Here is a 16,349-nt window from a genome sequence, read left to right as displayed (position 1 = left end):
AAAAACTTAATTGGTGTCCACTGGTACAAAAGTAAATGACCAGAGCAGAATCACTGATATCATCTGACTTGTGTTAGCTAAACATGGCATGTGCTTATTATTATTATCAATGTTTTCTGAATCAACACATAAGGTGGTATTTACTGAAGTGCTACCTGTACTACCATGTTCAGGACACAGAGCATGAAAACAAATACAGAGAGAATAAAGATAGCACCACCAAAAGGACAAATCAAAACAAACTGTTATGATAGTGCAACCTTTTGTGTTCAAGTGAAAGTCATAAAAATAGTATTACTTTATGAAAGAACAATTGGGCAAAAAACCTATCCGTATGTAAATGGCCACATGGTTTTATGAGAATTATATAGTTCATGACTAGCAACTGCATAGTTAAAGTTACCATGCATCACTTTATATAATTTGACTTGATAATAACTTTGCCAAAAGCAAGAAAATAAAATCTATAAACTATGACCCGAATAACATACAGATCGAACTTAATGTGACTCATTACCCTGCAATGCTGTCTTCACACTTAAATATCCCTTTCTGTACTCTGAAAAGTGCGGATCTCAAAATCCCTTATTGTGTTTTTTGATTATAGTAACCAGCCAAGTAGTAGTGAAATTAAATTTAATTCAATTTTCCTTTTAGCTTCTTGATTGAAATAAGTCACATTAGAGGTCGACCATTTCTTAATAAATAATGCTGTCACACTGTTTCATTGTTGATGTTATCATTGAGGGGCCAAATCATAAAAGACTAAGTGGAAAAGTCAGAAATGTATTTAATTGAATTACTCCTGTACTTTGAGCAAATAAATGAATCCCAGTGCTATCCCTGGAAATCTGTGATCTTTGTTTTCTAAAAATAAACAAACACATATGCAACATTTACTTCCGCAGAATACAGTTGAAAGGCTCTATGTGGTAATGCAACACAAAAGCGCATTAGCACCTTTAACTTTTTTGTTTTTATCTGGAGAAAATATTTCTCTTTAAATATGGTGGAGGGTGGGTGTCCATCTTCAATCCCATCCCAGAAATACACTTACTACGGCCCTTGAGATTAGTACATTTGCTACTGTTCCCAGAGTTGGAAAGTATTGGTAGATTTTGATGAATACCTTATGTGTAAATGTTACAATTTTTAAATGTTCAAACTTTTACATTTGGAGCCAACCAACAAAACCAATCATACCTATCCAACCAAAAATATTTGACAGTCTGGAAATGACATCACACTGACAAATGCACTTAGGGGACGGAAAGTTTCATCAATCTTGAAACAATGACGTATAATTGGGAATCTGCGTGCAAAGGTAATATTTTGCGCGAAACATTGAAATTATGGGTGCAAATGTATTTGTGATTCAGACTGATTGTTTACGATGTATCAAAGCATTACTGTCATCTTATCAGCATGTTACACTGCACAAAACACATACAAATACTTATATATAAATAAATATTAAATAAAGACAAGACAATTATTACCTGCAACATCTATAACTGCTCTCACTTAAGTGTGTAAGCTAATTAATATTTTTCAACACTGTAAAAATGATATCAAATAAACTGGAATTAGAACTTTAAGGAAGTGACATGGTATATTCCAATACCATGCATGGGTTTCTAAATCATGAGTGAAATATATGCGAGTTATGAAATTGACCTCTGTAATTCCCATTCACTGGAAGCATACTACTCCTTTCACAAGCACAGGTAATAAATGTGAACTGTTTTTACACAAAAAGGACAAACAATTCTACATACAGGGCAGTGTGGAAGCTAGTGAGGGCAAAAGTTATACAAGCGTGCCAGAGCAATGACCTTAATGCAGTGCACGCAGAAAATTAGATGGTTTTGTCTTTTCCACCAAACCCCTCATGGGCTGAGAGAAAAGATTTCTGAACCTTCTCTGTCAGTGGATAATTGGAAGAAACAAGAGTTATAAGCAGAGAGGCAGAATATCTTCAATCAGTCTGCAACGAAAACGTGAATGGCTATAAATATTTTCATACACAGAGCTGGTAAAATTATTCGATGTTCTGCTAATATTTTTTCCTAGGGACAAAGGGCAGTGGAAGAGTTATCATCCCTCCTTTTCCAATTCCTCTCTAAGACATGTGACTGGATTTTTAATAAAGTGCATTTCAAATGTATTAACCAATGTATCAAAGCGAATTAGGTTTCCTCTGCAACCGGGTACATTTCAAATGTTCACATGACTGATAACATTCAGAAATTGCTACCATAAATAAAATGCAGTGAATGAATTTAGTAAACATGATGTATCCTTTGTTTTCCAATGATAAAGTGTGTTGTTCTGAAGTACTGTAACTTTAACTTCTTCGATATTTACCAATCAAAATTTTCCATCTTTCCAATTTGCAAGTTTTCATAGGTTTTCTCTTGATCGGTTCTCCAGTTTGTGGAATCTCTCAACCTACAAAACAGGAAGTCGAATCAGAGGAGGACAGGACGTCGGGCAAAGAGTTGCCTTGTATTCACCCAACAAGGAAATGCAACTTTAAACGCTGCTGTAATGGTTGTACAGAATTCACTCTGTTTCACCCTCATCAAAAAGGTAAAAATGAGATTGATAGAAACAGTATTTGATTGGGAAATAAAGCAGATGTAACAACATGAGCAGTGTGAAAGAACATATAGTAGGTCTGAAAAAATTAGGGGTCACAATGAAGTTTCTCTTACTATTTAGATTTCCTGACTGGGAAAGCAATGAATAGCATCACACTTGTTGTTTCCATTTGTCACTTCCCTCTATTCCTATTGGCCGAACTGCTATGCAAACAACGCATGACTCAAAATCCCATTAAATTCAGTTTGAAAAAGTAAAAACTACCTTATTTGATTGGGATCCAGGAAGAAACAAATTCTGGGGTGGAGTTTCTTGTTTTCAAGCTTCCATTTAAGTAACAAGGGCACATTCTGAAGGTATTGCATTTTAACAATTGAGTTTATAGAAGTTTGAACATCCTACCAGGCACTGATAAAACATACAAGTTTGGTTTGTTCACACCACACAGTGGTGAATTTGAAACAGACTAATTGTCATTGTTGCAGCAAATCAGACTTCGAAACTCTGATAAGATCCCGGCCAAGTGAAATATACACACTTCCTTAATCATTCTTCACTTTTGCCTTCTTCCTCAGAAGACATAGTAAATGCCTGGAATTCCAACTATGTAAAACTAGAGACCTACCAGTAGGTATTCCAAGATCAATTGAAATTCATTTCATGTCGTACCAATGGAAACAGAATGCAGGGTTCCACAATGGCATTAAACACCATGTTGTCTCCAATCCTGATGAACAAGCGGCCATCATTCAGGAAAAAACAGCATCAGCATTTAAGGATTTGGAGAAGTCGTCCTTTGGCCCAACAAGTCTACCCAGTGTTGGAGTGCACGTACAATAGTAAGGCCCCACTATACCATATGTGGATTGAGACTGGGGATAATGGCCATGCATTGCCAAGGACTACCTTCAAAGGATATCAAAGGTATCAGACCACTGGCATCGTTTATAGACTAGGTAAAGATGGCCCCTGTCACAGAGGATAGAAGGGCGGAAATCCTGGGTTACATCTGCTCAGCGCTTCCTGAGAAAACGGTATTTTTTTCGCTGGTCGCTGTTGAGGTTGTTGTGACTCTTTAAATCATGTTTTACATTCTTCCAGGCCTCAAATTCCCATGTAGCCCGCATTCCAAATTTAAAGAGGACAGTATTCCAGAAAATGGGCTCTTTTGTTTCTAACGCATACTGTGAAAGAAAAGAAATAGCATTACCCATCTTCATGCATTTTTCCACTTGTGATTTCTAGCACACATCTTTGCACAGAGTAAAAAAACCCAACTGTTTTGGCAATCAATACAAGAACGCTATTGCACATATTGTTCCGGATGTCAGCAACTCTATATGCACGCAACACATTCAAATTTTAGGCAAGAGTTTGGGATTTGGTGATTCTACTAGGGTATCTCGCAAATCCTACCAGAATCTTTGTAAATTGATTGCGTATGTTAAGCAAAGGTCGTCTTGGACAGAAAATAAATTGAAAACAAAATGAGAACAAGTAGATATGTTGACTTCATGAAAGTAAAGTGGAACTGGTTATTACTAGTCGGATAGTTACTTCTAAATTTGCCAATTTTGAAATCGTGATACCGACCATCCCAGGGAATGCAAAGATTATAGGAACGCGGCAGTCCCAATAATACACGCACGATAAAGAATTCAGCAGCTGAAAATTGGTGAAATTACTGGTTGCAAATGGGCTACAAAATGGGGAATTACTTAGGGAAAGTTGCAGCATTCCTCATTCCCTGTATGAAACAGCCTCGAATTGATGCAATGCCATGAGGAGGATTCTCTCATTCTCTTTATGAAGGGCAAAGTATCCAGGGCCCTGGTTATCCCTGCCTTTTAAAATAAGCGTGCAACATGATTGTTTGTGTTTTTTTTTTAAAAGCATCAGGACTGTTTAACAGACAGTTTTTATGATCTATAAATTTTAATTTATTATATATTGTTCTTTTATGTCACATGTACCGAAATAAAGTTGACTGACCTGACCAATAGTGTCTGTCCCTCACAAATTATCCGTAGTTCACCCATCCATGGGAGCTTTGGTTTTTGGGAACCTGACTTTCTGCTTCTCCGTTTCAACTAAACTGAAACCAACAAATAGTATAGTCACCGAGGTTCAGTATTTTTGTCACTTATTACTATCAAACTCTCCTAAACTATATACTGCCTGAAAATGTTACAATTCTTTTGGTATGGTCACATTAGTTTTTACATTTTAATGCAGATAAATGTTTGTGTATTTGAAAGCACCTTTCCTTTCTTACAAGTCCTGGCAAATGCTTCGACAATGCAGAAAAGACAGAGGGGTGACAGGCCTAAAATAGAGAACCAGAGAGACAATTAAAATATGGAGGGTGTCGTGCCATCCTGTCAAAAGGGTGGGGAGTAGCAGAATCCCCACCTCCATCCACCCAATAGCAAACCACCTAGAATATTTTAATCTTCCTGCCACTCCAGGGGAGCATCTCTTATGAAGTGATTCCACTAGCAAGACTTTTTTGTGAAATGTAATGACGAGTAAACCATCATCAAATACCTCTGAAATATTTTCGCTTTTTAAAAAAAAAAAAAAAAAAGCCATTGTGGACGTTCCTTTAGAAAAATAAACATTAGAATGGCCCTGGAAAGCAGGAAGTCATATCTAGGAACTTGAGAGCCACTGACTTTTTTCGATTCCCTGGGACTGGCATTCCCTGCATAGCACTTTCTTGAAGAAACAAATGCAGGTCACAAGGCCTATCCTAAATATGGCAGACCGTCCAACATGCGCAGTCCAGCAGCTATGTGGTGGATGGGCAGCCAGTTAAGGGTTCCCAACATTGGTCCATTGTTTGAAAACTGGAAGTTCCCTAGACTCTTACTTAGGTATGAGAATTGCAAGTTTGGTGAGACAGAAGTGCTGCTGATTTGAGGCAGGAATCTTCCTCCCAGCAGACACCTATATGTATCCTGGTAGCAACATCCAAAAATGACATTCTCACAATGAATGTAGGTAGGGATGCCTACAAATTATCTGATTGTATAAGCAGTGAGTTGTCATGCTAACAGGACAACACAGGAGACACTAGCAGACTGATTCAGAAACCTTTCCGCACATTTAAGCTACGCTTAAATGCCAAAAGTGTAATGATTATGAAAATTCCCTGATCGACACCCCCAGAGTCAGTGATGATGGACATTCATGCACATATGATGGACATCTAAAGACAAACAGCAGTTCTGACGACTATTACAGGACATTTTCGACTGGAGATGGGGAAGTGGACATTAATGGATTGTTATTGAACATGAAATTTGTGTTCCTAAATCTTGTATATGACCTTTCCCTTTTCACTTTAGGAGGTGCAAGAACAATAGGATTATTAATAATGCATTTCTATCTGTAGCACACGCCTCTGCAAAAAGACTCCCAGTTGGAGTGCAATGGCTTTGCTGTTAGCATTGCGACGCTGCTGCCATAACCTGCCTCACAGACCTATCAGCCACACACAGGAAATGGCTATATCATTTATGTTTCTCCTTTTCCCTTCCTCTCCTTCCTTTTTCACTCCCTCCCCGCCCTAACCCTGACAGTCAAAGGATGTTTCTGTCACTCAGATAAGGTACTACATTTTGAAAACAAGCCTGATGCCACATCTGTTTGATCAACCATTGAGCTTCTCCTTAAAGTCCACCACCATGAGGAGGTTGTGCTGCTGCTGCTGCACTTGGTTTGCCAATTACCTGAATTAGGGCTCTTGCTCACCAGCACACAGTCTAGAAAATGTTGCAGGTGATGAAGTTGACATCAGAATTTTCTGAACCATGTTTTCCCCTTCCTTCAATGAGATGCCCATCGGTGCATTAAATAGCATGTTGTGTGGCCTCTTGTTATTTCGTGGACAGCATGATAAACCGATCTTTTGCAAGATGCACTTCTTTGCACCACTTTATTCATTATAGCAATATATATTTTTTTATGGTATCATGGAATCCCCATGAAGCGAATATCTTAACTAGAGTTTAATAGCACTGTGGATGTTGTAGTAGATGTCACCTGAGTAACTACTGGGGATCTTGAGGATTTATCCATAAATATTATAAGATTAAACCAAGTCAATTACGCTAGAAAGAAAAAAGCAATGGCTAAGCATTTCCACACTGTCTCTGGCATTTCAGACGTTAGCAGTATTTCAGGGTGTGAGGGTCTCATTGCACTCTGATGAGACATGCCTTCATGACTATATCAGCCAAGACCTAGAACTTTTGTGGAAACTCTCTGTATTGCAACATCTCTTCGATGATCTCATGCATGACATCAATTACTCCTGTCCTGTTATTGAAATCTGATGAAGAATGCCAGTTCCTGGAATGTTAACTGTATGATTGTGATCATACATTTTCCATCCACAACCAGGAGGTGCTATCTTGCTTTATTTACATGCCTTTACCTGTGTTGAGTGAATTCTTGTAAATGTGCTTATTCACCATGTGTTCTATGATATGATGTCTTCTGCCACTGTTTGTGACATAAAACAATTGATACACTCTTCTGCCACTGAGAATTCATCTGTTTTTGAGCATAGAGGATACCTAATCCTGTAGACTGACAGATTATAATCCTTCTCTGGTTTGTGCAAAGTTTTCTGTTGCATTTCTTCACACGTAATGTCCCTTTCTTATTTTTCAGTGGTATCTCAGCTTTGGGTTCAACATAAGTAAATAAGTAAAGTTCCATGATTATATGGTGATGGGCTTCCAGAAAAGAACATATTTCTGTTGACATGCCTACATAACAGCTAAATTATCGCTTTCAGGATGAGAGTAAACTTGGTTAGTATCCACCACATTCCTGCTGACATAAAACATCACTTTTACTATTGGTTCACACCCTTGTTTGTGTTATTTTAGATTGGGTTCCCACCCTTGTTTGTGTTATTTTAGATTGTCAACCACCCCTCATATTGCTGTCTTCAACCATGAAAGCAATACATAGGTTGGGGTCTCAATACGTCATGTCATCAGCGGATAACGCATTGTCCTTCAGCAACTGGACCATACTGTGACACACTGAGGACCATTTACAGGGTTCGCTTTGTTACATGAACTCCGGTGTATTGATGGTGGCAACGTTGCTAACATAGTGGAAGCCGTGGCTATCCATGACTAAGAAGACATTGTGTTACTTCAAGTGTTTCAACTTTTGCAGGTTTGGCTAGAGAAGATAAACTTGAAGACATTCTTTCTTGTCGAACTACACTTCTTGGGTTTCTTGTCAGTTTAGTATGATTCAGTGCCAGATTTACCTCATTTTTTCCTGGCAAATGGCATGCCAAAGTGGAAGTATGCCCTTCGGCCTTTGGAAGGCTCTTCTCTGTGTTCTTGCACCGATTTCTTTTGAGAACATTTGGAACATCATCTTATAGTGATGTGTAGATAGGTAGTAGTATAATCTCTGAAGTTAATAAGCTAGCCATTAAATATGTGTTTCACAGGTAGCTTTAAGGCCATATCCAAATTTGAGATATTGCTTTTCTGCAGCACTGCCCCACTGTCTGGGAGTATGACAGGTTTGATAGATGTCAACAAAACTTGGCAAAACGTCTTTCACATCTACATACGGCATCTTGAGTTAATCCGGAGACAGCACACTAGTGTGCAGGGCTGTACAGCACTCAAGTATGCGTAATGCATGTATTGCAGTATACCGTAGGCATAGTTCTTTCCACTGCCATTATTATTACATGTGATTGTGATTAATCAGTTGGAGTGACAGCACTCCAGTGTCCTGTTTTACTCTAAATTTAAAAAAAGGTTGCTTTTTGTTTTTTTCTTTTGATTTCTAGTTGTTCATTTTATCCCCTTTGTGCTGATTCATCAATGATGGAGCTGCCAAGATAACACTTCTGGGGTGGGGGAGAGGTATCCCTGAGCAGGCACGGTGCAAGAAAAACTCTTCTTCACCCCATCCATAGATTGTTGCAAGGCTCTGGCTAAAGATGATTGTCTTTTCCATGATGGTGCACCTCTTCTTCCTCACATTGTTCCTGTCGTGACTTAAGTGATATACAAAAATGTCCCCTATCCAGATACACATAGCGGAGCATGAGTGGAACTGGAAGTCCACAAAAATTCATATTTCTATGGCATATTCACAGAGATCTTCTGAATCTAAAGGCACAAGTGTCTGAGACATAATTTAGATAACACTGTGAAACGGGATCAGAGACTCTTAGCAGTGACGGACTCTAATGTCACGATTCGCAAAGGTGTTTGCACCGCAGAAGCGAAAGTCAAGGGTGATAATACCATCATTTACTCAAGAAAATTCTTGTTAATAAGAAAAATGTATTGTACGATCATAAATGGATTTACTCACACTGAAAAGGATACATGGTTCACCATTCATTGTGAGTAAATCTCGCATGGCAATGATGTGGTGGTTAAAGCTCACAAATTTTCACGCTAGTGGGCATTCACAGACTTATTGCAAGTAGTTTCTTGATTAGGAAATGGGTGCAGATCACTCTTCTTCAAGAAAGAAATGGGTATGTTTTCAGGATAGGTCATGATAGGGAACACCCATTTGAGGGATTTCCACTCCCTTCTTTTAGCTCTCATTTTGCTAAACTCCTGTATAATGAGTGTAGCCCCCTCTGCCCCCCACACAGGGTGTCATAAGTCATATGGTGTACATATGGAATTCCTTGTGAATGCAAAAAGAAAGTGCAAAATGTACACATAAAAGGAGTAAACCAACTTTAATAAATGTAAGACTTTCTTTGTGGATTGCTCCCTAGGGGCTGTGGGATGTGGTGTGCAGATAGAGCACAAGATAGATTTAGCAATAAAAACACACCTCTGTTTTAGCAAGTGATCAGTCTCATTGCCCTAAACCACTGTTCGCATTGGCCGACATTCAGGTACTAAGAACGCGTCTTCTGCAGAGATTCACACTTATATCCTTAGCTTAGTTATGGAGATTAGCAGTAAGGATTTACACTCTAATCTAGTTTACCGTCACGCAGAGATCCAGAGCCTGACTCCCAAAAACTGAATTTCTTCTGATCTCACCGAAAAAAATCCAACCTTCATGCTCTTGAGATTTTTTTATTTCTTCTCCCCACTGAAATATAAATTGGCTGTCATGGAGAATGCTACATTGTTGGTATTTATCTTTTTGGAAATCACCTTAACGTTCGGAAGCAAATCTTGTCCATGGCTGAGCGTGCCCATCACCGCCACCTACTTAAACAGCTCTGGAACACCAGGCTATTCACTTTCTCAGCAGGACCTGAAAACTGCAGTCCAGGTGCTAGTACCCTTCAGAGTGGACTAGGGGAGCTCCCTCCTCTGCAGTCTCCCCAAAGCTCACCGTGCACCATTTAGGGCAGTACTTTGCGCAGCTGCCCATTTTGCGGCAGGTAACAAAAAAAGTTATCACATTTCTCCTATTCTTTGCACTCTACAATAGCTTCTCGTTGAAGCAAGAGCCTAATTTAAGATTGCATACATTACCCACAAAACCATCCACAACGCCACACTCTGCTCCATGGAAAATTGAAAATCCCTGGCACTCAACGGGGATGAGAAATGCTGAAGCCTCCTGCTAAACCTCCAACATTCAGTCTATATTGTTTTTGTTAGACAATAATAAGATTCATACCTTCCTGGCACAGAACAATGGGGAAGTGAATAGCCTGTGGCTTTCGATAGTAAGTCAGCTCACGTGTAACAAGGTCCTGAATGAAGGAAGTGATTTAGATAACACAGACCTAGAATGGCTGTGAATTTTCAGTCTTCTCATCTACATTTAACAGCACCTGGTACTCAGATCCAGAACCCTTTAGGCCTGATTTAGATCTGGGCAAGCAGGTTACTCCGTCACAACGGTGACAGATATCCCGCCTGCCAAAATTTAAATCCCATAGGATATAATGGGATTTATATTTCGGTGGACGGGATATGTGTCACCGTTGTGACGGAGTAACCCGTCTGCCGAGATCTAATCTTCTACTTCTAACTGATACCTGCATCGACATCAACTCACCAAAAAATCGCATAGGTAGTGGAAGTGACAAAAGGCTTCCTTGACACCCATTCCATCAAAGGGCAGACCCCTTGTTACAAACGCAGCACCATCTGCAGCCTCCTTTTCGCTGCTTAGCATAAAACATGTAAGGATAGACGGTCATAAAAGTAGACATTGCACCTACAACCCAATTTTGTTTTTCTTTCTAGTGATACCTTCAGGACCCAAGAGCAGGGGCAGCAAGTATAAAGATAGAGGTGGTAAAGGGTAAGCCAGTAATATCTTCTGCAACCCCAGGCTTGCCCTGTTTGACTTCTCTGGATCTCTTAGCAATGAATAGTGGCGGTTTAAGCTCATAGACATAATTTTCAGAAACAGCCGGGATCCTGGGTTAGAGGTATTCAAGATCGTCATAGATGAAAGGTACATTCCCACCTATGATTGAGACAAGCTACTTGGACTTCTGAAGCAGTAACGTTGAAGGGTCCATTTCCTAATTCTCTTGGTTTCATCTAAATGAGTTTCCAGGAGATAATTTGATGAGTTTTGCCTGCCTCATTGACTTGTTCTACATCTGCATAACTTACCAGGCTCCATACATATTTTTTCTAGATCAAACCTTCTAGTGAATTTGCATTTCTTCAAGAAATGATTCTGCACAGAGTCCCTTTAACCTGTGATGTGAATAAAATCTGGTGTTTTCGAAGGTAGTTGTCTTTCTTTTTTAATTCTATTGAATTTTTGTGTCGTAGTAGATTGAAGTCTAGATTGGTTGTGATGGGGAAATGTAGTTCCTGGGATAAGGTAGATAGTTATGGGCCAGAGGCGGATCACATCAACACTCCAAAAAAGCCATGGATTTCTCTGATCCTGTTCTCTCTAATCATTAGTCAACTAGGCTAGTCCTGATGTCTCTGGTTTAGATCAATATTAGTGATCATCTTTCTAAGCATGTAACCATACTTATATTACATGCCTTTAAGAAGCACTTCAAAATGTATTTCCCCTACATATTAAAACAAATATTGCTAGCATAGATTCTAGAAGGCAAAATGTCTAGGTGAAATAACACCAAACCAGGGGATTTTCGGCAGAACGTCTAATCCAGAGAAAACTGGTTATCCCTGATGCTAACCCACTCTGAATTACTATGACACTCATAATAAGGCGAGAAATGATATTCTCTCAACCAGCTTGAAAAAGATTTTAAAACACCTTAGTGGAGTTGGGGGAATTTTTGATATTTTAATAGTAAGGAAATGTAAAACTGTGATTGTCAAGTCACACCTGTCCACAAAGCTGATGAAAAGGAATTGATTATCATGATCGGTGTAAAGCACTGTATTTTTCTTGAAACTCCTAGTCCCTGATCACTTAAAGGGTATGATCTACTTACCCTACTTCACTGTATTAAGTCTTATTTTGGAAAATGATATTGGCATCGCGAAAGTTGAAGCGATGATAAAGTGTTTATGAATTATTAATAATAATTACATTCAAAATTAATATAATTCTACTACCTTTATGACTTAGGTAGATTCTTTTTTATCATCGATCACACACAGAAACGTTTGCGATGTGATAATAACTTGTGTTGGCATACTTAAAGAGCATCATTGCACCATACCGAAACCACTGAGTCACGTCTACCAAAAACTCAACATCCTTAATGGATCTGTGGCTGTCTCGTGATGTGTGGTACCTTTTAGACAATGTTAAACAAATTAAGTTTTGCTTTTGTTTCCTCCATGCATCATACCAGCGAGGTGGTGGCAAAGGCATGATTGGGAAAAAAACATTCAGTATGCTTTAGAAAAATTCTCATTCAAGTAACTCTTATTAAAACAGTGCTGATTATTGTATGCAACTTTCACAAGTTTATAAAAAATGAATCTGTGCACTGGTGAATATTTTAACAACGATTTGAATGATGGTGAGGGCAGCTTAGCTACATTGCTTATTACCTAATCACACAAATACCGACAAAATGCAATGAAGTAAAAAACTGTGAAAGAATTATTTGGAGCCAACCGATGAAGGAGGGCCTATGTACTGGTGGACTGAACAAAGCGGCTATAGCTAATTTATAAACCTTTCAAGGATTTAACATTTTAGTGATGCTGGACTCAAGTAGCTAACATTTAAAGACAATCAATAGTGTTGCTATAAAGCAGAGAATTTAGTCTGTGAATAGATAGATGATTCTGGAAGTATGTATTCTTCAGGTTTGGGGCTTCTCAAATACAGGTCTGCTTTGATTTGAGACTGGATCACAAATGCCTATGTTCCAAAATGCACTCAGGTCTTCAGTTGGTTGGTGATCCAAATCTGCAATCATGGCATTAGCAGTTTGGCTAATTGAACTGTAGGGGGCGCAATGAAGTACAGCTTCAGAAAGGTATTCACCCCAAGCACACTTTCAGCTTTGGCCAAATACTTTCCTAATTCAAAGACTCATACATTGAGCTGGCGTTCTTGACACACTGATGCAAAAAGCTAATCAGTTCCATTAAAAAACAAACATTGAAATTAAACTGATGATTATGTTATTTTCTAGCTTAATGATTTAAATACACAATTTATGATGATGGGAAAGAGGCCTGAAAGAAGATGTAAAAATCATTGTACAGCCTTTCTGCTTTTATAAAATTGTATTTTTAAATATGTGACCGATACGTCTGAGAAAATTTAACTGGATCCAAACGTAACATTGATTTTCAGCAGAATTCTATAATTTGTGGTTCTGTGTACTCCAGCACTTGTTTGGCAGATTTCAATAATAGATGAATCCTGGTTGTAAGTTTCCGAAAGATTTAGCACGAGTCAGCAGGCCATGAATTGAATGATGGCCCAAGCATTGCTGCAAAGATCATTTTCAGCATGGGGCCTAGAATATGAAGCATCTAAAAAAGCCAGGTTTGCATGTCTTCTAAAGGCATTGTCTAGCTCTTTGATATTTACTCTTAAAGATTCTTTGAAACTTTGAACCTAAGGTGGTCTGCTCCAGTGGTGGATGGTGGGATCTTTGATGCTGCAAAGTACAAACAATTTGGATAGTGGGATCTTTGATGCTGCAACCGTTCAAAGTGCACAACACGTGGGCTGAAGAATTACATGAAGAGTATCAAAAGGATTATCTTCCCATCAGTTTCACCTACTTTTAATTCCATTGCCATTGAAGCAGACAGAACTCCAATAGTGCTCGAGTATTTTTAATGGCAAATAAAAGTGTGCTGGGAAAGGAAATGTAATGTGGTGAGGGAGTTTCACAGAAACTAGCGGCCACTAAAATATATTTGTTTAAAAAAAACTGTAGGCATGTCTTTATTTTGATAATATGGTATTAGATTCTGTAGCCCTATTCATGATCTTGCACTGCAGATAGAAGGGGCAATGCGGTAGCACAATATACAACCAGTAACTGTGTACAGAAATCTATGGAAATTGGCATAGTAGCTACAACAAAATATGGTGTAAGATATCGAAGTATACAAATTACTGCGCCAAAATTGTTTTCTTAGCAATAACCTCATCAATAAAAAAAAATTATCCTGTGAGATTGTGGCATTCCACTTGCTACCAATCTTAAGCATTTGTAAGAAAGTCTCCAGGCCCAACAAAATGCTGCTGTCCGTCTAGCCTCAAGCTCAACCTTAACTAACCTCAAGCTTCAGAAAACATGATCACATATCACAGGCCAGGAAAGAGATTCTCCTTCACTGTCTATTTTTCAAATATCCTGCCTAGCTGTCTAATGCATTAATTCCAAGTCTCCAAAGTGCCTCCACTCCAAGATTACACCTTACACCGAAGCAAGCAGCCCAGCCCCATCACTGACTTACTAGCTAACCCTATCTTTCACCTTGTTTCTCATTGAAGTTGGTGGCATTCTGCTCCTTCGAGTTACAAATGGCCCGGTGTTCCTTCACCTGGATTTCCCAGGTGTGAGAATACTGGGCCTAATTTTACCAGATGGAAAATCGCAAAAGGATTGGGATGCAAGTGCAGCCCAGTGCCAAGCTTCCCGACCTGCTCCTATGGCAGGTAGGAGCGTGGAATGCCAGAACACAGCTTTCCCTGTCAAACACCACAAACCTCAATATACTGTCCATCCCCCACCCTGCACTGTCCACCGCATCCATTTACCACCTACTCTGAAAGGGTAGTAAATGGGAGACTCTACATTAAATAAGGACTTTTAATCGAGCCTCAACATCTACGTTTTGGAGTGTCGTGCACAGGGCTACATTTATTCAGGCACCCCATAGGGGCCACCTTCACTCTTTCAGCACCTAATTACCGTGTATCAGTACTTTGTACTTTCGGAAAACAGTTACTTAAAGCTTGTTAACTTGTTGATTAGAGAGATGGGGAAAAGTACAATATTCAACAATACACTATTTTGTTAACATTATCAGGACTTCATCTTTGGAGGAATGTATCTTATGGCCACCCCTGAAGAAGGAGAAAGTAAATGGAAGCAGGGTTCTTTTTATAGATGTAGCTAGCCATACCTCATCATTCAAAGCCAACCGTGAGTGTCACACCTGTAGCATGATTTACTTTTGTTGATGAGTGTGAAACACCCATGTTAAAGAAACTCCTAAGACCCGTCTTTCACCCCACTCAAGACAAGCGGCGTCTTTGAGGGTGACATTCCGCTGCAGCAAACCATGCAATCCCTGGTGTTTCATTCTGCAGCTAAGCCATTTCTCATCTGAGGATTCGATTCTGCATCACCATATCTCCTGGGTAATACTTGATTGGATGACAGATAAGCCAATTGCAGTCATAATTTTGCAGTTCCATCATGATTTGAGGGAATCTGAACACTAACAAAACTGGCAAACAGATCACTGAAATCCAAATGTAACATATGTGTACTATGAATTGGGCAGATTTAGGCCATATCAAAAGGCTGTTCTCAAAAAAGAACACTTTGGCTCTTAAAGCCAACATTCTGTCATCATGTCTATAATCTCATGGATAAATGACCTGCCTGGTGAACAAGCGAGAGTCTCCTTCGGCTAGCGTTGGCGGCTTGGAAATGCCAATCCACCCGCAGTGTTATTTAGAGAGCATGAAAGCAACTCCTTGGCTAATTTGAGAAGGACAGTTACTAGTAGTTTGTACAACAAGCACTGAAATAATCAACCAGAATGACAAAAATTTGTATACAAATATCTTTCTTTCTTATACCACATGTTTTATACAACAATTCCATCTTCTGTTTTCCCAGGTACCCTCCGCCCTCCTGCAATATACACTGCCTTCGGCTTCTGCTGGTCCTGACTCCCACAATGCATTAGTCAAATGTGCGGTCTCCAGTACCGAGCGGGCTTCTTGGGGAGCAGGACCGTGTCTTGGGAGAGCCGCGTGCGACTGCAAGTTCATTACGCTCAGTCTCCTTGGTCTGTGGGTTCCAAGTATTAACAATTACTGCTGTTTCTGAATTCGCCGTTCTCTGTAATTTGCAATTTAGTTGGGTTTGTGGGGGAGATTCCATTACGTGTCTGCATGCTGTACCTCTCTTTGAGCTGGGTAAGTGCACTCATGAGCCGGGCATTGGCAGCGTCCAGGGAGGCAATGCGTTTCTCCTGCAAGGAAACAGACAGGCATTTTAGTACATCAGGGAACAACATATGGACAATAAAGAGAACAGGTTGATTCAAGGCGATCGAAAAGAACAGCCCTTGCAGAACAAACTGAAAATTGAGGCAGTT

At 39.4% G+C, this 16,349-nt stretch overlaps 1 protein-coding gene across 17 annotated transcripts in view; it reads right to left on the bottom strand.

Annotated features, from left to right (window-relative positions):
- Positions 1-15,795: 15,795 nt before the first annotated feature.
- Positions 15,796-16,349, bottom strand: part of DAB2IP (DAB2 interacting protein) — a 1,477,580-nt gene continuing 1,477,026 nt past the window's right edge. For all 17 annotated transcript variants that reach the window (XM_085613689.1, XM_085613692.1, XM_085613691.1 and 14 more), the window contains one exon: positions 15,796-16,223. In XM_085613689.1, coding sequence (XP_085469815.1) covers positions 16,056-16,223 — 168 coding nt within the window. In that variant the 3' untranslated portion in view covers positions 15,796-16,055. The remainder of the gene's footprint in view (positions 16,224-16,349) is intronic.

This window comes from Triturus cristatus, chromosome 1_2 (assembly GCF_964204655.1).
Source record: "Triturus cristatus chromosome 1_2, aTriCri1.1, whole genome shotgun sequence".
Classification (NCBI taxonomy): domain Eukaryota; kingdom Metazoa; phylum Chordata; class Amphibia; order Caudata; family Salamandridae; genus Triturus; species Triturus cristatus.
Note: the sequence above shows the minus strand (reverse complement) of the source record. Positions and strands in the feature narration are given on the sequence as shown.